The sequence below is a fragment of the Podarcis filfolensis genome (genome assembly GCF_964270895.1).
Source record: "Podarcis filfolensis genome assembly, chromosome: 3".
NCBI lineage: Eukaryota > Metazoa > Chordata > Lepidosauria > Squamata > Lacertidae > Podarcis > Podarcis filfolensis.
In genome coordinates, this window is record NC_139606.1 from 108,289,983 (window position 1) to 108,315,844 (window position 25,862).

Here is a 25,862-nt window from a genome sequence, read left to right on the forward strand (position 1 = left end):
GAAGTCGTTCAGTAAACATAGAAAAAGTGACTTCACCATCTTCTCCAGAAATCTCTTATTTTATTAGATTAAAGTGAAGCAATATTATAATTTGCTTTTTGACTTTTGAGAGGATGCTTTTCGACATCTTCTCTCTTGTGAGTATTAGCAAATTTATTTCCGCCTTTGTGGTGAATAACAGGCAGGGCAATGCTTTTATTTTACTCGTAATGTAAGGGGAATGTGCACTTTGTATGGGCAAATTGAAGCACCCTTCTCAAATTAGCAGCATACTCATTTGTTCCTCTACATGGTCTTTGAGGATCATCAATATTATTGCTTTTATTTCTTAAAAAATAACAACCTAGATTTTGTTTCCATGTAGCTGAGTTTGTCATGTGTCGTCAACCGCATCAGAAAAGTGGTGGCAAACAGCCAAGGCACATCACCTACATGCCTCTGTCTACAGAAAGCTTTCTTAAAAGAGCCCTCTCCTGGCCACTATCATACAACCATCATGACTATTAAAATAATGCATCGGCTTGCAGGAACTCCAAAATGTCACTAGAGGGCTCTATCTGAAGCTAGAGAAGAGTGTCCTCCCTATTGCAGAATCGAATTAATATAATCAAAATTCAATTATCTCGCATTCCTATACAAGAAATGGATTTTGAATATATCACTCTGCCCTGCCAACTTTCGCAATTTAAAAGCGAAATCATGCCGGAGCGAAGGGTTTTGTTTTGTTTTAAACGCTGTACAAAAAGGCCTGAAAATAATCTCTCTCACGCACAAAAAAAGGAAGTCGTTCTGGTAAACTTGCATTTGGTTCCTCGGTGAATAACGCAACGATCAATTATTTCTAAATGCTATAAAAAAAACCTAGGAAAGCATGATATTATTTCTGCAGGAGAGCTTATGTGGTTTGTGTTCACATGGCTGTTTGCTGAGGGCCGCAGACTTTGGGCATTGAAGGGTCGTGTTATTTGTGACACACACACACAAGATCACTATGAAGTTGTAGCGGGGGGAGTTCTAAAATAAAATAAAATAAAATAAAATGAGGGAGGGAGATGGATTTGAAAGTATGTAATGTCAGGCTGCTCTATAGAGAAGACCAGAAACAAACAAAAATGTGGCTTGCAATCAGGTTTCTGTTGCTTGCGTATATTTTATGTGTCCTAATACATTAAGCCAAAATCAAGTACAACATACTGGAAAGGGCTATATCGCTTGCTGGTTTTTAACAGAGTAGGTTCTGATTATATGCTGGGGCAAACTCAGTTCGCATGAGCAAACTGTTCGGGACAACAGTGTGGTTTTGGGCTGTGCACACATCACCGGCTTAAAATGCAGCAAGTTTGTTTTCCCTACAGCTGAGCTTCAAATCACATTTGCAAGACACTGTACACATCATTACGGCCAGATGTGTTTGGAAGACGCTCATTGTGCATTGATTCCAGGATCCTCTTTTTGTGTGTGCATTTCCCCACTCGTGTGTGTTTGTGTGTGTGATTAGGGCTAGTGTGCTAATAACTCAATTTTAGAGCTTCTTTTCAGAAGGAATAGAAAAATCTGAAGCTGTGTCATATTGGTATAAGGCTACAGTGTCTTGTAAAGGTAGACCCCCAGGTTGTGGGTTGTTTATCCTGGCATTCCCTTTTGCAAAGAAAGATTTCCAGGCTGTGTGTCTCAGGCCTGATCAACCTGGCGCACACAGCTAGGCTGTTGTTCACTATCCAGTTCCAAACCGGCTTGTAAAAAGGGCATGGAGATCTTCACATTCCTTCTGTTCTCAAATTGGATTAAAGCAGGTCTGGGGTGGGGAGCTAATCAAAACACAGTACTTCTCAAGAAACTACAGGGCAGATGTGAATTGTGGCTAACACCATGTGTACACGGCTTCACAAACCAGCAGTGTGAACGCATTGGATGCAGAGTCAACCGGAGTGTGTACACAGCCTCAGAGTCCCAAATGTACATGAATGCCACTTATCATGAAAAGAACAGAATTGCAGCTCTGACTTTAAACTGCTTGTGTGCATGGACTGCCTGGTTGGGGCAGGGGAGCTTTTCCCAGTTGCCACCCTGCACCCCCTTGGCATCAGAAGAACTGACTCTCTGGGAACCCAAATCCTGTGCTCCACAGAAGCTGCATGAAACATCGTGCACGAAGCTTGCATGCGCAATGCAGACACACCAACAGAGCTTCCCCAGCACCCAGGGGCATGTGTTTCGAACTAGGATTTATTTGTGTAACGCAGCAATATGGGAAATCCTGGGCTGAGAAACCCACCTCGTTGGGTAAGATGCTAACAAAACAAAAACAGGTTGCCTACTAATGCTGGTGGTCTTCTCTTTTTAGAACAGACTGCGGTTCAGAATTAATAATGGTGGGTTATGGTGGAGTGTGTAAAGATGAAATTAAACTCAACGAATAATGAACTTATGCATGTTGCAAATATATGTATATGCATGAGAACTGCATATATATATTTCTGTTTCATTTGATTTTTCAGTGGCCAACAGGCTGTTGAATAGGTGTTTGCAGGCAAAGACGCACACCAAAAAAGGATGTTTGAGATGTTAACTTCAGGGTGGGAGTCGGGGAGGGACGTTACCTAGGTTGACTGTTAGCTTAACTCGTCCTGCATCCAGTTCCAAACGCAGCGTGTCAGCAGATTCCCTCGAAGTGGTGGCCATGAGAATGCCATACGCTCGCTGAGACCTGAACCGCAAGGACACGTCTTCTGCCTCGGTGTGCATCACCACGGGGAGTTGTATTTTCATAAACATGCTTCCGTCGTAGCTTAAAACGGTTGCCTCTGGAAAAGGACAAGCGGGAAGATTGAGAGGGAATTACAAGCCTGCGTTTCTGCATGCAAGCGAGTCGCATGGTCAAAGAAACTGCTGAGTCAAGCAGGGCCAGCCCAAGACATTTTGGCACCTGAGGCATTAAGTTGCGAGTGGACATAGCAGATGACACAGAGATTTCTCCAAGTGGTTCTTTATAGTAAGCTGGAACTGAACTGAACTGCAAACAGCTCAGCCGGCCTGCTTTTATAGGCAGCCGGCTGTCAACATGGTAACAACAACAACCCAGGGTTTCCTGCCTAAATTAACTTAAGTGGACCTGAGTGAAAACTATACACACAATACCCCCCCTGGTGGCCAGGATGAGAACTTCAATACATAACATGAGGCACTCCTCCCTCCCTGCCAGGGAAGAAGGGGGTGAGTGAAGATCTACACCAGGAACAAGGACAGAATACACACCAGGAAGTAGGGTGGGAGGATATCCAGCAGTGCCTCCTATTCACCAAGAGGCCACTGTAGAGGCATTGGGAGGGTTGCAGAGGAAACAACAGATCCAGCCTCCAAGGAAAACATGGCGGTGGCGGCAGCAGCAGCAGCAGCAGCAGACAATGCATTCCTTGGAGGTTGGCTCTGCTACCCCTGTGGATTCTGCTGCCCAAGACGAACCCTGTACCACATTGCATCTTATAGTGTAAGACAGGCTTCCTCAACCTCAGCCCTCCAAATGTTTTGAGACTAGAGTTCCCGTCATCCCTGACCACTGGTCCTGCGAGCTAGGGATCGTGGGAGTTGTAGGCCAAAAACATCTAGAGGGCCAAGGTTGAGGAAGCCTGGTGTAGGACAAGTAAGGTAAAGGACCCCTGGACAGTTAAGTCCAGTCAAAGGAGACTATGGGGTTGCAGTGCTCATCTCGCTTTCAGGCCGAGGGAGCCGGCGTTTGTCTACAGACAGCTTTCTGGGTCAGGTGGCCAGCATGACTAAACCGCTTCTGGTGAAACAGAACACCGTGACGGAAACCAGAGTGCATGGACACACTGTTTACCTTCCCCACTACAGTGGTACCTATTTATCTACTTGAACTGGCATGCTTTCGAACTGTAGGTTGGCAGGAGCTGGGACAGAGCAACAGGAGTTCACTCTGTTGTGGGGATTCAATTCGCCAATCTTCCGATCGGCAAGCCCAAGAGACTCAGTGGTTTAGACCACAGCGTCACCCACGTCCCTTGTAGGACAAGTATTGTATCCCAGTATGGCCACTGAAGCTGGGGCAACGCAATACATAATAACAAAAAATCCTTCCAGTAGCACCTTAGAGACCAACTAAGTTTGTTATTGGTATGAGCTTTCGTGTGCATGCACACTTCTTCAGATACAATACATGTTGGGCATTTTGGTGCAGCAGTCGTTGAACTTCTGAACATTTATTTCCTGGGGTAGCATCTCTTCTGATTGGGTTGCCTATTGTGGAATGTACATTAGAAGCATTTTTTTTTCTTTTTTTTCTGCCCTCCCCTGCAGTCTGGTTACTGTTCCAAGGAGACTGGTATACACTAAACACTGCTGGAGCAGAAGTTTATGCTCCAAACAACTGGAAGAAATGCTTAATAATACGCTGCTCATTAAGCAGAATCACGGCCTCTAGGGCAAGGAATTATACTATCGTTTCTGCACTGGGAATGCAACCGTGCACAGAGAGGAAATGGCTTTATTAAACAGCACCAGGGGGCAGCTGTATCTAGGGGGCTGCAGGATGGGGCAGGTGGAGAGAGCCAGTACAATAAGTTTTAGGGCGGTCCCTCTGAAAAGTAAATAATAAAGGGGTTACCCAGCAGTTGGTGTGAAATGGAGAAATTTATTGCTAGTGCATGGAAGAACATAAACAAGCAATACCCACAATCCTGTGCATTTCTGCACAACATTAAATTCACCAATTGTCCAGGATGACCTAGCAGGCTCTCTCTCACACACACACAAAAACCCTCCTGGTTTTGCAGTTTTGCAATGTTTGTCACGTCAGGCCCCTTGGAACACAGACAAGGGGAAGGGCCATAGCTCAGCGGGAGAGCATCTGTTTTGCAAGCAAAACATTCCATGCCCACTCCCTTGTGCAAAGAATCCTGCCTGAAATCCTTGAGAGTCACTGCCAGCCAGTGTGGGCAAAACTAATCTAGATGGAACAATGAGCTAACTCAGTATAAGGCAGCTTCCTATGGGTGCTGGATTGCATTGAGCTTGGCCGGTAACAAGCTTTTGCAGGCTCCTACTGAGATCTTGCAAGAAGATCAAACCTATCCATTCTTAAGGAAATCAGCCCTGAGTGCTCACTGGAAGGACAGATCCTGAAGCTGAGGCTCCAATACTTTGGCCACCTCATGAGAAGAGAAGACTCCCTGGAAAAGACCCTGATGTTGGGAAAGATGGCGGGCACTAGGAGAAGGGGACGACAGAGGACGAGATGGTTGGACAGTATTCTCGAAGCTACCAGCATGAGTTTGACCAAACTGCGGGAGGCAGTGGAAGACAGGAGTGCCTGTTGTGCTCTGGTCCATGGGGCCACGAAGAGTCGGACAAGACTAAACGACTAAACAACAACACTGAGATCTAATTCTGTGCAGTGGGGGTTGCTGCCTAAAGCTTTGGGATCAGCTTTAATTGATGAAGGCATGTTTTAATAATAATAAGGCTATTGTCCAATGGGAAATGGGAAGCAAAACATAATCACAGTCTGTCGTAACTATGAATGATCGTTCTTGCTTACTAACAATATAAGGCACTTTCTATCACCCAATTTAACACTTTAAGATTACCCAGAAGAGTTTGTGTACGTTGACTTAATCAGTGCTTTTTTGGAGGGGGGTACTCACCATGAAGTTGTTAAAGAAAGTGCCACACTTTTAACATTTGGAAAAGGAAAAAAGCGCCAGTACTGCGTATCGCTGAGTACCCCCGGAAAAAAACAAAAACACTTAATCCTTAAGGTAAAGGTAAAGGGACCCCTGACCATTAGGTCCAGTCGTGGCCGACTCTGGGGTTGCGGCGCTCATCTCGCTTTATTGGCCGAGGGAGCCAGCGTACAGCTTCCAGGTCATGTGGCCAGCAGGACTAAGCCACTTCTGGCGAACCAGAGCAGCACACGGAAACGCCGTTTACCTTCCCGCTGAGGTGGTACCTATTTATCTACTTGTACTTTGATGTGCTTTCGAACTGCTAGGTTGGCAGGAGCAGGGACCGAGCGGCAGGAGCTCACCCCGTCACGGGGATTCAAACCGCCGACTTTCTGATCGACTTTCTGATCGGCAAGTCCTAGGCTCTGTGGTTTAACCCACAGCGCCAACGGTCCTATAAGGTTGTCTTTTGCAAAAAGGCACGGGGAGGGACAGACAGGGTCTGCCTGAGACCTTTTGGCACCCGAGGCAAAGCACACCACTGATGCCCCCAGCCCAGATCCAGACCTACGCCCCGGGAGGGTGGGAGGAGACCAACAGCAATGCAGGAGCTTTGCAGAAATGCCATGTTTTCGTTAAGAGGTATAGCAAAAAGAGGGTGTTCTGCAAGGCGTTGCTGCTGCTGTCCTTGGCTTTTGGCTGTGTCTTTACCTTCCCCGAAGCAAAGCCAGAAGGCGGTGGCACCAAGGTGAGATCAGGATCTCCCACCCACTGTGGGTTGCCTCAAATTGCCTCATTGGTATAATAATAATAATAATAATAATAATAATAATAATAATAATAATTTATTTATACCCCGCCCTTCCCGGTTCAAAAACCGGACTCAGGACGGCTAACAACAAATTTAAAACACTTTAAAACACTTAATTATAAAAGCAGCATAAAATACAGTATTAAAAACATGAATAACAATAAAATTCAAAAATCAAAAATCAATCAGATAATTCCCAGGGCTAGGTGGCTGAATTAGTCCTACTTGGGCCAGTGAGGAGGCCAGGGGAGAATTAGCTGTGGGGTCTCAGAGCTGGTAATCTTCATAAAAGGGGAGGGGGAAGGAAGAGAAGGGAAATAAAAGATCAGGCTGAATTCAAATTAAAGGCCAGGCAGAATAGCTCTGTTTTATAGGCCCGACGGAAGGCGGTTAAATCCTGAAGGGCCCTAGTCTCATGGGACAGAGCATTCCACCAGGTCGGAGCCATCACTGAAAAGGCCCTGGCCCTGGTGGAGGATAGTCTGACTTCCTTATGGCCCGGGACCTCTAAACTATGGTTATTCATGGACCTTAAGGTCCTCTGCGGGGCATACCAGGAGACCGTAGATACAAGGGCCCTAAGCCACAAAGGGCTTTAAAGGTCAAGACCAGCACCAATCATGCTAGGGCAGCAAGCTAGCTATGGCCCACCTTTCTAGCCCCTTTCCACCCCTCAGAATCTGTCACCTGAGACAGCTGCCTCATTCTGCCTCATGGTAGAGCCGGCCCTGAGAGCATAAAGCAGTGGCTTGCTCAAAGCAACCGGGTGAGTTCAGTGGTAGGGTTTGAGCCGGGCACATTCCAGCTCACAGCTCTGGAACACCCTGAGGAATGCAATGCTGCAATGTGTTGAATGTTCCATCAGCCCAGGCATTTCGGCCTGCCAGAGGGAGTAATCCCCACTCTTCCACAGTGTTACGGACTGGTTGGATGCAGAGGAATGGTGGGAGGAACCAGCTGGGCAACTCCCAAGGGAAGAAGGCTCAGAGCCTGGGGAGTGGTGGTGGGACAACGATGAGTGTTCAGAGGGAGAAGCCTGGGAGGAGAAGGTGTCGGAAGCTGAAGAAGCAACAGGACTTAGTGAGCTGGGGGAGTCTGTGGCAGAAAGAAGTCCAGAATCAGAGGCAGAAGCTGAAGCAGGGGAGGGAAGGGAGGGAGATAAAGAGGCAGAGATGAGACAGGCTGGTGAAGAGTCACAAATGTCTCCCTTTCCTGCTGCAACAAGCTCCTCTCCCCCTTGTTTCACAGAACCAGTAGAAGCATGAAAAGGGTGGAGGAGATGTTGGCTGCAAGGCACAGTCTCTGATTGCTTTGGAAAGCCCTGGAGAGGAGGAGACTTAAGATGGCTGTGAGGAGGCGGGGACTTTCAGTCTTGGCAACTGATCCATGGGGCCAATTGTCATTAGGCCTGGGCTTCAGCCAAGTCTGTGGAGATTGTTTTGTTTGCCAACAAAGTGTTAACTCAAACTTTGAACTGTGCTCCGGGTGGGTGTCGCCCAATCCCAAGGAGCCAATTTCATGGGCCGAACAGGTGGGGGAGCCCCATTGTTCATATGGCAGTCTGTGTGCGGGCTTCTGCTGATGGGACTCTTTAGTCAAATCCCAATATGCTATGCAATTTCTACTCAAGAGGAAGAGAGTCTTCTGTGAGGAAGCTCTGTCATAAAGCACATGAAGAAAACTCTCAGTTCAATCCTGGTCTACTCCAGGTTGTTGCTGCTGTTTTTAAAAAAGGTTGGGTAGGAGATAATAGGAAAGACTGCCAGCCCAAGACACTGGGTGGCTGCTGCCAGCCAGAGTAGTCAGTACTGGACTACATGGAGAAACAGGATGCTCCAGTATAAGACGGCTTCCTCTGTATATTTACAGATGGCAAGTGTTAATATGCAATACCTTTAATCAATGATTTTTTTTTTAATTTGCTGAAATATAACTAAGTGGTCCAGCTTAAAACATTTGGACTTTTTATTCTTAGCTGGAATAGTATTATTATTATTATTATTATTATTATTATTATTATTATTATTATATACTGCCCTATACCCGCAGGTCTCAGGGTGGTTTACAGGATAAAATCAGAATATAAAACCACAAAATACATAATCAAAAAAAACAAAAACAAAAAAAACACCCAGTAACCCCCACCCCTGAGCATCTCTGCTTACTGACAGTAAATGCAAGATATGCAACCCTGAAAAATCATGCATCCTAGCATCTCCGCCACCCCCCCCAATATAATTTCTGTTGATAAATGTCATCTTGCACATTTATCTTTTTTGCTGTTGTTGTCGTTGCCTGGCTGAAAACATGCACCTGCAAAAGGCACCGCCGAAAGGCAATCACGTACCACAAGCCCCAATAAAAATCAAAGAGAAAAGCCAAATTATATTGCCATGACATCTGTCCTGCCATCTGCTACAGCTCCCACAAACAAATTAAACCCATCCAGCGATTATCCTGATGTTTTTTACTTTGGGCATAATCAGCTCCGGCTTACAGTGGCAAAATAAGCATGGAACACTTCAGGTTCAAAGACTATTAAGCCTGCAATCCTGTTCATGATTTCCTGGAAGAAAGCTCCACTGATCTCAATGGGACTAATTTCTGAATAGTTGTGCATAGGGTGACGCTGCTGCTGTTCAACCCACCAGTGCATTTGGGGGCATGAGTGATCCCAGAGATACAGAACTAGGAGACATAACCCCCCAACCCTTTGTTATTTCACGCTCCTTGTATTCTCATACGATGAAGGAATGCTAGCTCCTTCCCCATTTCCATTAAAAACGAAGGAGAGAGCAATCCGAGGGTTGATTCTTTGACAAGCGGGAGATCTCTGTGGCACCACTTCAGGTCATGAGCAAATGAGTGTGTGAATGAACACACATTTCATTTCCCGTATTTCATTTCAGCTGAAATGAAATCACAGGCGGGAAAGTTACGGTGACTAAATTGGGCCTCGGTGTTTAAAGGTTGCATTTGCGGCTCAAGACCCCAATTCCTCACATATCGTCTCTCCCCACATTAACTCACCCAAACCCAGTGTTCATCATCTGATGTCCTTCTCTGTGTGCTCTCTCCAAGTGGCTCCTCACTTACAGAATGCTGTCCCTAGGGAAGCACACCAGGTGCCACCATTGCCTACTTTTAGGTGCCAGGCCATTTTAAAAAAAAAACATTTTCAGGCTTTTCGCCTTTTACTTGTGGTGTTTCAGATCCTGCAGCCTCCTTTAGTGGGTAGGATGTGTCAGACCTCCTTTTATTTGTAGATGGATGTTTTCTGTTTTGTTTTAGTTTCATGTTGCTTTTAAATAATAATAATAATAATAATAATAATAATAATAATAATAATAATAATAATAAATTATTTATATCCCACCCATCCGGCTGGGCTTCCCCAGCCACTCTGGGTGGCTTCCAACAAAATATTAAAATACCGTAATGCATCAAACATTAAAAGCTTCCCTAAAGAGGGCTGCCTTCAGATGTCTTCTAAAAGTCTGGTAGTAGTTGTTCTCTTTGACATCTGGTGGGAGGGCGTTCCACAGGGTGGGTGCCACTACCAAGAAGGCCCTCTGCCTGGTTCCCTGTAACTTGGCTTTTAATTTTTTGTAAGTTGCTTTGAGTTTATCTTTGTTTTATTCTTTTTTTTTAAAAAAAAAACAACGAATAACTTTAATTCATAAAGCCCTTCACAATTTGAGACCAGTTTACCTACAAGATCATCTTACCCCAAATGTTTCCACTTGGCCGCTTTGATTGGCAGATTTGGCACTACTATTGCCTTCATCCATTCTTGGAACATCAGGCCAGTTTGGAAGAGGTTTTAACGCATGCAACTGGCTGTATTTAAAAAATGAACACTGGCTACCATCTACTGTAAAGGTAAAGGTAAACGGACCCCTGACCATTAGGTCCAGTCGCAGACGACTCTGGGGTTGCAGCACTTATCTCGCTTTACTGGCTGAGGGAGCCGGCGTACAGCTTCCAGGTCATGTGGCCAGCATGACTAAGCCGCTTCTGGCGAACCAGAGCAGCACACGGAAACGCCGTTTACCTTCCCGCTGGAGCGGTACCTATTTATCTACTTGCACTTGGATGTGCTTTCAAACTCCTAGGTTGGCAGGAGCAGGGACCGAGCAACGGGAGCTCACCCCATTGCAGGGATTTGAACCATTGATCTTCTGATCAGCAAGCCCTAGGCTCTGTAGTTTAACCCACAGCGCCACCCACGTCCCAATCACCATCCACTGTAGTTCTCCCTAAATCAGGAGTTGCCAAGGTGTTGCCTTCCAAATGGGTGACACTCAGTTCAAAGAGCATGAGGCTCCTAATCTCTGGGTTCTGGGTTCCAGCCCTATGTTGGGCAAAAGATTCCTGCATTGCAGGGGGCTGGACTATATGACTCTTGTGGTCCCTTCCAACCCGACAATTCCACGATTCTATAAAATGCTCTCGAGCTACAGCTCCCAGCAGCTGTTATGGCCAACAGTCAGGTACGACGGAGTTGGAGTCCAACAGCATCTTGAATGCTCCGCGTTGTGCTATCTCCATCCTGCTCTACCTGACAAACTATTTCACACCCTAGTTCTTAGCTACATTGTTCTAAAATTTGTGATTCAAACCAGCATAGTCCCCCACACCCCACATGCTCCCCGAAGTGGCTCTGCTTGCTGATGTGAACATCTTTTCTTTCCACCCCCCCCAAAAAAAATTGCTTCCTTTTTGACTGGCACGAACAACAATTTAATTGTCGTGTCTACTGGCAAACGAGAACGGTTTATCAGCAACCGCACATGGGTAGGGGCAATAATAGTTCTGTGTGGCAAGCACTGCCTTTGCTGCAGCTTACGGAATCCCAAACGCTGTAATCATATTAATGCATGACTGTTTGGGATTCAACTATTACTGGAAGGAGGCGAAGCAATGCTTTGAAAAGCTGTTCCTTTCCCTCCCCACCCCCCAAGATAGGGAAAACCCTTGGGTAGCGTATAATACTCCAGAAGCTGAATAAACACACAACTGATTTCTGTAGGACAAGCAGCCAGATAACACTGTGAGTACATCATATTAGTATCGGTCCCAGCAGAGGAGGGTCCGTGTTCCAGAAAATTATATTGGGGGAAATGCCCAAACCATACATTGCGAGGGATGACAAACAACGTAAACAGAAAGAAATTCCATGCCCTGTCAAAGATACTTACTGCATATCCTTTTGCTGAAGCATGATATTAAACTTGCAGAGAATGGTGATGGGGTTTGTGGCTGTTTTTTTTTAGTAGATTTGCATATGCTTGTTCCTTTCTCCAGTGGCTGAGATATGTAAAAATATTCCCTAGTTCTTTTTTATTTCAAAAACTGTAGGTTTCTATCTCTCCCTCCTTCTCTCCCTCTAATGTTGCACTCTTTAAGCAGATGGGGAGGGGAGCAGCGAGGAGGAAAATGTCCCATATGTAATAGCAGGATTTTGCCACAGGGTGGTACACCATGCATATTTAACTGAAGAGTTTTGTAATTCATCTGACAGTCTAGTTAGGCCCCCTCTGCCAGCCGCAGTCCACCAGTAATAGGAACAATCTGGAGGCATCAAAAATAACTTGATTTCTGCCAAAGGCTTGCATCTTCTAAAATAAGAAACAAGGACTCCCTTCGCAGAATAACGTTTCATTTACAGCAGTAGAAATGGAAGGCTCGGTCTTAACTAGCGCTAAGCTTATAAGGAAGATGGGTTGTTGTTGTTTTGACAAAGCTTTTGTTGAGGGACTAAAATTAAAACTGCTGATATTGCAATTTGTGGTGTGACCATATTTGGATTGCTGTGTATAGTTTTAGTCACCTCACCTCACCTCAAAAGGGATATTGTAGGATGTGGGGAAAGGGTCAGAAAAGAGTGAAATTGAATGTTATAATTCATTCCTCAGTTTCTTAGTCATTATGCCAGGGGTCACCAACATGGTACTTGTGGGTTCCAACATCAACTTCGCTGGACTGGTCAAGTTGTTCGGATGCCTGATTATCCTCTTCCAAAACAACTACCCTATTCCAAACTTAAAAATGGAAAGCATAATGCTGCTGGTCAGCAAAAGAGGTTTAAAGACTCTCTCAAGGCAAATCTTAAAAAGTGTGGTCTAAACACCGACAACTGGGAAACACTGGCCTGTGAGTGCTCCAGTTGGAGAACAGCCTTTACCAAAGGTGTCATGGGCTTCGAAGATGCTCAAACTCAGGACAAAAAAGAGAGATGTGCTAAGAGGAAGGCATGTTTGGCAATCCCTCACAGTGATCAACTCCTGCCCGGAAACCAATGTCCCCACCTGTGGAAGGACGTGTGGATCCAGAATTGGCCTCCATAGTCACTTACAGACTCACTGCTAAGACCATGTTCATGGAAGACAATCTTACACGGCTACAAGTGATCGCCAAAGAAGAAGAAGAAGAATTGTGGGTTCCATTCTGCCTGCTCCTATGGTGCCATGAAAGGTCTAAGCAAAGATTCCCTCAAAAAAATCCACAGTATGTGAGAGGCTATTTCTTATTCATGCTCACTCCTATTTGCACCAGCTTAGCCGCTCATACACCGAACACATCTCTGTAAACATGCCCACATTCCACAATATGACAGGATTGGGCACCCACCTTCCTATCTGTTCTGAGCACAGAAGAGCTTCTCTCTGTGGGCGACTGCCAGCCAGCATGGTGAAGGTTGATGTAAGTGCCTTTTTCTCATGGATCAGGTGCAGGGGCGTAGGAGGGGGGGCGGTGGGGGTGGCACACCATGCGGGGCTCACCCTACTGCCCTGGGTGCATGGCATGGCCGCCACTCTGGGCACCCATGCAGTTAACTCCACCCTTAGACAAAGGTTGCACTGGTTGGTTGAGAAGGCGGTGGGTTGTTGGGGGAGAAGTCTTTGGGGCTGCCACAAATCATGCTTCTTGGCTGTTGGATGACCAGATGGTCCCCAACTCCTGCCTTGGGTTCGAGGGAAGGAGTTTGCCCTCCAGAATCCTTTCTACTCAGCCTGGCAGGGTTCAGCTTCCTATAGGGGCAGAGCCACAGCAAAGAATGACAACAGATCCCCAGGAGAGGGCAAAAAAGCCCTCGATTCCAGAACTTATTTTGCATACAGAGGCGTACGCTCTCCAGGATGCAGTGAGTGGATCTGGGCTGGATCAGTACTTTAGATGTGGTTGAGAAAGGTAGACGAAGGAAGAGGAGTTTGTTTTGTTTTGCTGTGGGAACAGAGGGTGCCAGCATGGAGTAAGGCAGCGAGAAGGGACTTGGGCAGGTGGGCAGGGAAATGGAAGAGTTTTCATTCCCAGAGTTTTCATTCCCAGAGTATTCCCAGAGACTCCATTGCGCCGGAGACAGGGAGTTCCTTCCAGCGCTGGGCAGGGTCTCCAAAGAGACCACATGCAACCCAGCAAGCGGGGCGCATTTAGGATGATGCTGCCTCTCTGCCTTTCTTTGGCTGCGCACCCATTTAAAGTGCACATACCCCAAGAATCCTGAGAGGTGTCTCTTCCAAGCCTATCCTGAGCTGTTGCTGGGGGGGGGGGAATTTGTGCTGGGTACCACCTGACCTTGCTACGTCTCTGATCAGGTGAAGGAATCGACCGAAGCATTGTGCAGCCTCCTTTTCTGCTTTTTGAGCTGTGGCAGTCATTACGCCATTCCCGCAGAGCAGCCATTGTATGACTGGCACCCATGGCGTCCTCAACATTCCAAAAGTGCCCACTGGGCCGGAGAAGGTTGTCAACCCCTGGTATGCATGTTGGTTCTCTGAGATGTAAACCAGGTCCTTCCCACCCATTCCCTTAACCTCAATTCTACATTAGCCTTCACAACACAACACACTAGTGGTAGCTGCTGCAACATCACACTGCTAGTTTCTCACCTGCCAATCAGTATCAAGACCCTCAGCAGTTTTGAAGTCATCTGTGAAGGAAAAGGGAATCCCTGTTCTAACCAAATGGGTAAATGAATAGGCCTACCTCTCTCACACGATCTGCCCAGATAGCCTGTACCGGAACAATCGCAGACGTATCTGTTCCAGCCGTCCCTGCAAGCTCCACTGTTCCTGCAGGGATTACTCAAGCACGGCTTTGCTGTTTCTCTCGAACATGAGGGTTTCACCCCAGAGGTGCTCTGGATTTCTGCCATTTGGCGGATGTCTTTGCTTTGGCCATCGATAAACAGGTCCCGAATGCAGCCCACATAACCATAATTGAGAAGCGCTGTCCAGACCTCTGTTGGAAAGACGAGGCCTGCTTTGTTTTCCGGCAAGCCTCCCAGGTACAAGTCGTCGTCTAGGTCCAAGATCTCACTCTCTCCAGGTGCAGTATATGGCGTGCGCATAGTGTTGACGGAAATGGTACCTGTTTAGGAATAAAACACAAGGTGTTCGGGGGGTTTTTTCCCTCATCAATGGAGAAAAAAATGCACAACTTTCACTAACAACCTTCTTCTATCCCTTCATTAATTGCATTTATATCCCACTTGTAGGACAGAATCATGCTCCCAAAATGACTTTTAATCACAGAAGGAACAATGATTACAAGGAAATAAAAAAAGGTTTAATAACAGTGCGCACTATTCAAAAGAACTCACATATGGAAAAAAATGGAGCCTTCTTCATTCATCGTTACAGTAATCAATTAAAGGGAATTTGCATTAAAGATGAATGCACTGTATAAATTTTTCCCATTCATGTTTGTTTACTTTTAAAACTAGGCCTGAAATTGGGCATATCCGATGATCCAGAGTGCTGATACCATGCCTTTACACTCCATGCCATTTCTTTGGGAAAAATAACACACAGAGGAATGAGTGAGTCTCCTGCTTCAATCAATGGATCGGGGAATATCAATCAACTAATGACTGAATGTGTGAATGCAATTTCAAGAAATGGAAATGAAACAAATGGAACCTTTTAAAAAAAAACACAGAAAAAATAAAAAAAGTGTTTCTTGCACACCCCTACAGCCTGCGAAAACAGCAGTGGCACAGAAGGGCACAGCTGCATAAATAAAGCAAGGGTAACCAATATACATTTCAAGGGAGCCAATGGAGGTAGGTTTTCACCCTCCTCCTGGGCACAGAGAGGGAAAGGATTAACTTGACCTCTCTAAAAGAGGTTCTTCCAAAGAATGTGTCACTGTAGAGAAGACTCTGAATCCATTAGCCACCATTTGCATCTTGGGTGGTGGGTCTGCCCATAACAAGTCCATTATAGCAGATTTAAGTCCCAAAGCATCAGAGGACTACCCAGCGGCAGTCCAAGCCCAGTCCACCAGGGTCTCTTTAAGCCTGGGACACCCAAGGCAGGACCTGTGGAGCCCATACCCCCTGATGAGTCAGGTCCTTCTACACCAGGCACCTGCATCTAGTGGTAGCTGGTGACACAGGGCTGGTGCGTAGGGCTTCGTTGCCCCCTTAGCTTCTCAACACTTCAGGTCATTGCCTGAGAGGAAGAGGTCGAGGTGTGGAGAGCTTGGAGCATTGTGGTACATGGCAGCACAGCCACTCTGATACTTCTGCCACTACATACCACACAACACTGTGCTCCCCACCATCCTACCTGTTGCTAATGTCCGCACCCTCATGCCAACCTGGCAATTTTGCAGGTAACACACCTGGAAGAACTCTCAGAAATGGGAAGTCCAGTGGCCAGTTTCTCAAAAGGGGATGTGAGAAGAGGTGCAACATGGTGAAGAGGTGCAACTCTGGGAGGTGCAACATGGTGTCAGATGCATAAAGCGTTCAGTTTACCCTGAGTTGCTTGCTTGTAGCTGTCCATGGTGCTGCACCCACTAGCCTGCCTTGTTCCCTATCCCCATCCAGCCCCTTTGCCCAATCGTGGGGTCCTTGTTGAGAGCAGGCCAGGCCAGGCCAATAGAGCAGCAAGAAAGGGAATGGCTGATCGCCACATGTAAAGCACAGCTTGAAAACAGTGTAAATATTAAATAAACACTAACATACACGCAAGACTGGGTATTCATCTGCTCTGTGTAAGCACATTTCCATAATGCATCTGTTCTGTGCTTGGGGGTACACTATGATCAATATTGCATGGTTCAGCTATAGGGCACTGGTGGACGGACAGTCTTTGCTTTCGATTGCCTTTTGGCTCCTTTCATTTAAAATTTATAACCCTGCCTGCTCATCCTACAGACTAGGCACACATGACAACAGATTAAAAATATAAAAAAGACATCAAAATTTTAAACCACATCCACACTTTGCTTATCATGTGCACAGTTTAAACAATGTTGTTGCCAGTTAAAACATGCTTCCTAAAAGCATAGGTTCCTGCCTCTACTAGAACCAAGTATGTTTGCAAGACCTCACAAGACCTAAGATTAGATCACAAATTACGAAAAACAGGGCTATCAGCTGCTACTAGCAACAGTGGTTAGGTTCGACAGCCACTGCTGGAGGCAATATGCTTCTGAGCACCAGTTGCTAGGATTCACAAGTAGAAAGAGCACTCTTGTGCTCAGGTCCTGCTCTTGTGTTTGCCACAGCCATCTGGCTGGCCACTGTGAGAACAGAATGCAGAACCAGACGGACCATTGGCCTGATCCAGCAGGGTCTTCTTATGTTCCTATCATTCTGCTAAGCCAAAGCGCCACAAAGCTCAGTTCTAAGGTCCTGCAAACTGCCAAGCTGCCACTGCAAAACATTAAATCATATAATTCTAGAGTCCCAGGTTTCACATTTTAATTAACTCTGAATTGGCGACTCAGCTTCTTGCCAGCAGACTATGACAGATCAGCATTATTTACAAAGGAGAGGGAAATGTAAAGGGCAGGCAGAAGGTCTTAGATATCCTTGGTTTTCAGAAACATGGTTTTCCTTCACAGGTACGTCCAATTAAATATTTTCTTCCAGTGTTTAAACAGGGATGATTAACCTTTGATGTTATGAAACACAGCAGTGCCAGGTGGAGCCTCTGATCTAATTTACCGTTAATTTACCGATCCATACACTGCCCATATGGCCTGAACCATATATGTTCTTTGTATGTTCTTATATGCAACAAACTCCCCGGGGAATGCTGTACATTTTGCACTCATGTAACATCTGCTTTTTTATATGTTGCTAAGAAAGCGCAGAGCGATAAAATGAAAACAAAGCAGCCTTTCCCACAGCATATTGTGCATGCTGCGGACTGCAGAACACAAAAATATACTACAGTTTTCAGGGAGGAGGTGGTAAGACTAGTTTCTACCTTAGCCTTGCTGCCATCTTTTAAAACCTCAAGATGCCCAGGAACTGGACCTGACAGAGTAAACATTCTGCTATGCAGTGGCTTTCCTTCTGAACAGGATCTGTTTCCCCTCTATGAAAGAGTCCATGGGATTCAAACCCATAATCCTCTCAGCACAGATCTAGCAAACCTGTATGGTCTAAACCAGGGGTTGTCAACCTGGTCCCTACCGCCCACTAGTGGGTGATTCAGGATTCTAGGTGGGTGGTAGGGGGTTCTACGGCACAAGCAGGCTGGTACGCAGGCACAGACCCTACCTGCCCACTGACTGTCTCACTAGAGTGGTGCATGCTCTGGTTATCTCCCACTTGGACTACTGCAATGCACTCTATGTGGGGCTACCTTTGAAGGTGACCCGGAAACTACAACTAATCCAGAATGCGGCAGCTAGACTGGTGACTGAGGGCGGCCACCGAGACCACAGAACACCGGTCTTGAAAGACCTACACGGGCTCCCAGTATGTTTCTGAGCACAATTCAAAGTGTTGGTGCTGACCTTTAAAGCCCTAAACGGCCTTGGCCCAGTATACCCGAAGGAGCGTCTCCACCCCCATCATTCTGCCCGGACACTGAGGTCCAGTGCCAAGGGCCTTCTGGCAGTTCCCTTGCTGTGAGAAGCCAAGTTACAGGGAACCAGGCAGAGGGCCTTCTCGGTAGTGGCACCCCCCCCCCCCCCGTGGAACGCCCTCCCACAAGATGAAAAAGAGAACAACAACTAGCAGACTTTTAGAAGACATCTGAAGGCAGCCCTGTTTGTTGTTGTTGTTTAGTCGTTTAGTCGTGTCCGACTCTTCGTGACCCCATAGACCAGAGCACGCCAGCCACGCCTGTCTTCCACTGCCTCCCGCAGTTTGGTCAAACTCATGCTGGTAGCTTTGAGAACATTGTCCAACCATCTCATCCTCTGTCGTCCCCTTATCCTGGTGTTTGTGTGTATGTGTAATGTGGCCCTCCAGGACTCCCCCCAGCCACACACCCTATCGCCATGCCACATTCTTCACGGGCCCTGCCTTCCCTCATGGGTACCTTCCTTGAGAGTTTTTTTGCCTGTCTGTAATGTGTCCTTCAACTCTAGTAATAGTCCTTGATTGCCTGGATGGAGGTTAGAGAGAAATGTGTGTCAAAAGTAGCTTCACTGCATGAAGGTAACATTCACATGGCTCACTCCGCCTACTTTAATCTGTGGCCTTGTCCACCACTGTATATCCTCCAAAATGTCTCCAATGAAAATAGGGACTCTGGCCTGGGCCACGAGGTGCAGCTTCTTCTCCCATTCCAAATGGCTCTGGCAGGCACCCAGCTCTGCCTCCAACACAGCCACAGGGTCACCACCTCAGTGCCTTGTGGTCCTGGGGCTTCAGCCATCCTTCAGCTTCCAGTGACCCTCCCTCCCGGTGCCTACTCCTCTTCCGAGGCCAGGACAGGGACTCAGATGCAGCGACCAACTGACTGAGGAGCAGCAAAATGGTGAAACATTTTCTTAGGGACTTTCTTAGGACCCAGATCTTGTTTTTATAAAAACAGGAAGTGGGGCTATATTGAGTGGGCAAGGCAGAGGGAGTGGGAGGCATGTTCTGCCCGGACACTGAGATCCAGCGCCAAGCGATTCTGGTGGTTCCTTCACTGTGAGAAGCCAAGTTACAGGGAACCAAGCATGAGGGCCTTCTTGGTAGTGGCGCCCGCCCTGTGGAACGCCCTTCCACCAGATGTCAAAGAGATAAACAACTACTAGACTTTTAGAAGACATCTAAAAGCAGCCCTGTTTAGGGAGGCTTTCAATGTTTGATGCATTACTATATTTTAATATTTTGTTGGAAGCCGCCCAGAGTGGCTGGGGAAGCCCACCCAGATGGGCGGAGTATAAATAATAAATTATTATTATTATATGTGTTAGAGGAATGTGCGGATCTGAACTTCCAGTAACTCGCCGAAACACTACTGAAGGGCCACTTCAGAATTCGTGACTCTGCATGACACAGTGAGAAGCCATGGTGGTTTAAGAGTTTTTGTGACAGTCCCTTCATTTTCAGGGAAGTTGGAGACTATGCCACTGACGTGTGGCTTCCAGAAGGTTGCTTAGAAGGGAATGTGGTCTTCAGGGTGAAAAGGGTTCCCCTATCCCTGGTCTAAATCACTGAGCAATGCTTCCTCAAGCCAAACACTTGTATAACAGCAGGAGCCTTGAACTGGGAGAACTGGAGTGGGAGCCCAGTCGCTTCTCTCTCCCTCTGGTAGCTCAGCCATGCTGGCCACATCCCTTGCACAAAACACCTCTCCAGAGGTGTCTTTGGATTCTATGGGACAGATTTGACCAAGCAGTTGCACTAGTGGGAGCCAGCACTGCTAACGCAGTGGAGCTTCTACTTTTCCTCTTTTGTGCCCCCCATCAGCTCTTGGTGGGGGTCAGGTGAACCCCTAGAACAGCACACAGGGGAGAAGAGGGGATACCATCCCCATCAGGCAAGCAGAAATGTTTTTTGCTGACAGAATAAGCACAATCGCATGACATTACATTCCCTCCCTAGGACTTTCCACTCTAAGAGGCGTGGAGCTAGCCTGGAAACCACTCAAAGGGTTGTTTATCCCTAGAAAGCAAGGGCAATCCATTAAACGTCTTTCGTTACTTAAAAATGCAGTGAATAACTACAGCGACTCCTAGATGGCATAAGGGACGGTGGGGAGGGGGACACGCTCCACCCCAGTGGCTTGAAATGGATATCTGCAAAGTGCTGCTCCGAGTGAGAGTGTGATTACTCTAAACCTCTAATTATATACTCCGGAGACAGGCATGTGCCTTTTCCTACCCCTGTAATTTCCAGCGCTTATACTGGAACTCTGACTTTAATTCAAAATCTCAATGACTCCTTAGCCCTTAAATGCTGGCTTAGCCGCGAAAAACCGCTGATACAATCTGGTTTACACTGCCATGCACAACTGGAGTTTGACAAGAATAATAACTTTCCCCTCCTGTTCTGATGTGTAACGGTGGTTTTCCAAAAGGGGGTGAACAGTAGCTGGTTTAGGGGGAAAACCCTTGCATGGTTGTTTCTCCAATATGCCCACGAGATTAACTAAACATTCAAATGACATGCCGGCCCCACAACACTGTTATTAATGCAGACGTGGCGTGTTGCAAAACCCGCAGAGAGCAAAATGCCTTTGCAGTTTGCTTTTGCGGGGATTCCAGCCGCCTGCCTTTGCCTCCTCCCTCTGCTTTCACTGCAAGGTTGGTAGTACTGCAATAGCAGAACAGCAGAACATTTCCCATAGGTATGTGTTAATGAGCATCTTGAATCATGTTCATTATCTCAGCAATTTAGTTTTCAAAAGTCTCCTTACTACAGCCAAGACATCCCTGCCTAAATGTACTTCTGAAGCTCCTCTCGTCAGTTGTGATCTGTTTCAAAAGCAGAGATAGGAGAGAGGGCTCAGCTGCCACGCCCCTCCCCCTTATTCTCTGTACTTATTCTCTTTATTAAGCACTGCTGCAAAATTCTCTAAACTGCTGATCTGCAAATGAAGGATTCTTCCTAGTGGTTTGAATTTGGCCCAGATGAACTACCTAGCAGTGAACAAATACAAAACATCTGTATGCAATTGCTCTACGATAAATATGCACAATAGGGACACGGGTGGCGCTGTGGGTTAAACCACAGAGCCTAGGACTTGCCGGTCAGAAGGTCGGCGGTTCGAATCCCCGCAACGGGGTGAGCTCCTGTTGCTCGGTCCCTGCTCCGAGAGCCAGTGTGGTGTAGTGGTTAAGAGCGGTAGTCTCATAATCTGGGGAACCGGGTTCGCGTCTCCGCTCCTCCACATGCAGCTGCTGGGTGACCTTGGGCCAGTCACACTTCTTTGAAGTCTCTCAGCCCCACTCACCTCACAGAGTGTTTGTTGTGGGGGAGGAAGGGAAAGGAGAATGTTAGCCGCTTTGAGACTCCTGAAGGGGAGTGAAAGGCGGGATATCAAATCCAAACTCTTCTTCTTCTTCTTCTTCTTCCTGCCAACCTAGCAGTTCGAAAGCACGTCAAAGTGCAAGTAGATAAATAGGTACTGCTCCGGTGGGAAGGTAAACGGTGTTTCTGAGCGCTGCTCTGGCCTGCCAGAAGCGGCTTAGTCATGCTGGCCACATGACCCGGAAGCTGTACGCCGGCTCCCTCGGCCAATAAAGCGAGATGAGCGCTGCAACCCCAGAGTCGGCCACAACTGGAACTAATGGTCAGGGGTCCCTTTACCTTTACCTAAACATGCACAGCTCCTGTCTGGTATGCAGTGTTAGATCTTAGCGGTATTTGGGTTTGTCTATTTATTTGCCTGTGCCATCACAATTTTTAGGCCAGAGAGTCTGGGCACCTCAGTTTAAGAAGGATATTGGCAAGTGTGTGGAGAAGAGGGCAACCGAGAAGCTCAAGGGTCTGGAAACCAAGCCTTATGAGGAGAGGTTGAAGGAGCTGGGCATGTTTAGCCTGAAGAAGAGAAGACTGAGAGGTGATACAATAGCCATCTAGATATCTGGAAGATAGAGATAGCTTGTTTTCTGCTTCTCCCAAGGGTAGGTTCTGATCCGATGGATTCACATTACAAGACATGAGATTCCAACTAAACATCAGGAAGAACTTTCTGACATGAAGAGCGGAGACAGTGGAATGGACCACCTTGAGAAGTGGTGGGTGCTCCATTTTGGAGGTTTTAATCTCCATGGCCATCTCTCTGGGATTCTGTAGCTGCAATTCCTGCACTGGGGCTGCACTAGATAATAATAATATAATAATAATAATAATTCATTATTTATACCGTGCCCATCTGGCTGGGCCTCCCCAGCCACTCTGGGCGGCCTCCAACAAAATATTAAAATCAAACATTAAAAGCTTCCCTAAACAGGGCTGCCTTCAAATGATTTTTACAAGTCTGGTAGTTGTTCTCTTTGACATTTGATGGGAGGGCGTTTCACAGGGCGGGCGCCACTACCAAGAAGGCCCTCTGCCTGGTTCCCTGTAACTTGGCTTGCAGTGAGGGAACCACTAGAAGGCCTTCAGTGCTGGACCTCAGCATCCAGGCAGAACGATGGGGGTGGAAATGCTCCTTCAGATATACAGGACCGAGGCCGTTTAGGGCTTTAAAGGTCAGCACCAACACTTTGAATTGTGCTCGGAAACGTACCAATGTAGGTCTTTCAAGACTGATGACCCTTGCAGTCCCTTTCAACTCTACAATTCTGGGATGCAGAACCTCAGGCTGGGGGTTGAATGTGACCTTCCAGCCCTCTTTATATGAGCCTCAGAAGTCTCTCCAGGCCAAACCCATCACAGGCCATTGCTTCACCCGCTGTTTTTCTAACCTTATATTCAGGGCTTTTTTCACCTGGAACTCACTGCAACTCAGTTCCAGCCCCTCTCAGGTGGGCGCCATTGCCATTATAAGAGAACAAGGGAAGCGTTCATGGTGAGTTCCAGCGCTTCTTTTTCTAGAAAAATAGCACTGCCTAGTGGGATGCGGGTGGCGCTGTGGGTTAAACCACAGAGCCTAGGACTTGCTGATCAGAAGGTTGGCGGTTCGAATCCCCGCGATGGGGTGAGCTCCCGTTGCTTGGTCCCTGCTCCTGACAACCTAGCAGTTTGAAAGCACGTCAAAGTGCAAGTAGATAAATAGGTACCACTCCAGCAGGAAGGTAAACAGCATTTCCATGTGCTGCTCTGGTTCGCCAGAAGTGGCTTAGTCATGCCGGCCACATGACCCGGAAGCTGTACGCCGGCTCCCTCGGCCAATAAAGCGAGATGAGCGCCGCAACCCCAGAGTCGGCCACGACTGGACCTAATGGTCAGGGGTCCTTTTACCTTTACCTTACAATTCTATGATTCTATTTTCACTATGGACTCTATAGCTGAGGACCATGCAATGAGGACACTTGTTTTCAAAAGGGGGGGAAATGGCACTCAAGCAGATCACTGGAACTGTAAATAGGCAAGGGAAAATGAGCAGATGAGCAGTTTTTTTGCTTTGTTTAAGAACCTTTCATCCTCCAAAAAGCGGCAGCTTTCAGATCAAAAATAGCAAACTTCATGAACATTTGGAACAACTCTGGTGTTGCTCTTCTGGGGACCTGCAGCAACAGTGGTGATGTAAGAAACCATGTTACAGACTTGGAGCTTCTGACATTGCCTGAGTGGTATCAGACTGAGCAATTCTGCAGCAGTTTGTGTGCCCTGAGGTGACATTTAAAGGTTGCCAAAGAATATTCAGCTGTTCTCTGAGTTATTCTAGTATTGAAGTAAATAAGATTTAAGTGTTTGGCTAAAATGGATCAAATTTCAAGCAGAGGAAAATGGCCGTCCCTTCATCCTGTAACGTGGAACAATGTTACAAATTACTGGAATGGTCAGAAAGACGGAAACGATTGCAAAATGGGGAGGGGAAAAAATAATTCAACTTGCTTGCTGACCTAGCAACCAAGAGTTAAGGAAATTAAGAAATCTTATTTAGACATGTCACAGCTCTTTCTTATCTATGGGCACCACTCCGTAGTGGATTTTCAGGCTAGCTAGAGATATGCAAGAGCAAAACGTCGCAAGAGACACAGCACGTAGATCAGCAAGAAACAGATTGGTAATTCATAACAGGGTTCAGGAAAGTACGCAGTTAGGTGCAAACACTGAGCCTGCAACAGCTCTCCATGGATACTCTTAACTGAAGCCTGACAAATTTCAGAAAAGTAGCTGTGTTAGTTCATTTTGCTGCAAAAGACTAAATAAAATTTTGGACGTTACTAACACTAAGTGAGGAGGAATTAAAGAACCTTTTAATGAGGGTGAAAGAGGAGAGCACAAAATATGGTCTGAAACTCAACATCAAAAAAACGAAGATCATGGCCACTGGCCCCATCACCTCCTGGCAAATAGAAGGGGAAGAAATGGAGGCAGTGAGAGATTTTACTTTCTTGGGCTCCATGATCACTGCAGATGGTGACAGCAGCCACGAAATTAAAAGATGCCTGCTTCTTGGAAGAAAAGCAATGACAAAACTAGACAGCATCTTAAAAAGTAGAGACATCACCTTGCCAACAAAGGTCCGTATAGTAAAAGCTATGGTTTTCCCAGTAGTGATGTGTGGAAGTGAAAGCTGGACCATAAAGAAGGCTGATCGCTGAAGAATTGATGCTTTTGAATTATGGTGCTGGAGGAGACTCTTGAGAGTCCCATGGACTGCAAGAAGATCAAACCTCTCCATTCTGAAGGAAATGCTCACTGAGTGCTCACTGGAAGGACAGATCCTGAAGCTGAGGCTCCAATACTTTGGCCACCTCATGAGAAGAGAAGACTCCCTGGAAAAGACCCTGGAGTTGGGAAAGATGGAGGGCACAAGGAGAAGGGGACGACAGAGGACGAGATGGTTGGACAGTGTTCTCGAAGCTACCAGCATGAGTTTGACCAAACTGCAGGAGGCAGTGGAAGACAGAAGTGCCTGGCGTGTTCTGGTCCATAGGCTCACGAAGAGTCGGACACGACTAAACAACTAAACAACACCAACACTAGGGTGTGATGGCCCAAACTTCCCTTAGTCTTTTTCAACAAAAGCAGAACTAACACAAAACCAAAGTTTAGTGCTGCATACTGTAATTCTTCTTCCATCCCTTGTTAAACCTAACCTCAGTTTCTAGGTAGGGTGAGTGGAGTGAAACAACCCTGTGGTTTGGTTGAAAGGAACCATGCCAGAAGACGACAAAGGGAGAAGCAAGCTTATGCATGCAACACTAAAGCATGGTTTAGATCTAAAATTGCCAGGGTGCTCTAAAGAATATTGGCGCTTTCCCACAAAAGCTCATGCTGTAGCATCCTTTTAAAAAACAGTCTTTAAAGGCGCTATAATGTAAGGTTACCAGATTTTTTCCAATTAATCTGGGGACACTTTAAATAAATAAATACTACATGTTTGGGATGTTGAGGCTTCAGTGATGGCGGTAAAAGAGGGGCGGCTGCTGCCTTGACCTCAACCGCCATGTTTCCCCTTCCTCCGAGGCTCTTATCTCCTTTCTCCATGAGCCTGGGCAGCCCTTGAGTTGTTGGTTCTTTGGTGGTGGGTCAGGCATCGAAGGTGGAGAAGGAGGGCCAA

At 46.7% G+C, this 25,862-nt stretch overlaps 1 protein-coding gene across 46 annotated transcripts in view; it reads right to left on the bottom strand.

Moving 5' to 3' along the window:
- The window catches only part of NRXN1 (neurexin 1), a 986,669-nt gene that overhangs the window by 524,357 nt on the left and 436,450 nt on the right, over window positions 1-25,862 (bottom strand). For all 46 annotated transcript variants that reach the window (XM_083604813.1, XM_083604810.1, XM_083604804.1 and 43 more), the window contains 2 exons: window positions 14,482-14,865; window positions 2,601-2,804 (listed from right to left, as the gene is read on the bottom strand). In XM_083604813.1, coding sequence (XP_083460939.1) covers window positions 2,601-2,804; window positions 14,482-14,865 — 588 coding nt within the window. The remainder of the gene's footprint in view (window positions 1-2,600; window positions 2,805-14,481; window positions 14,866-25,862) is intronic.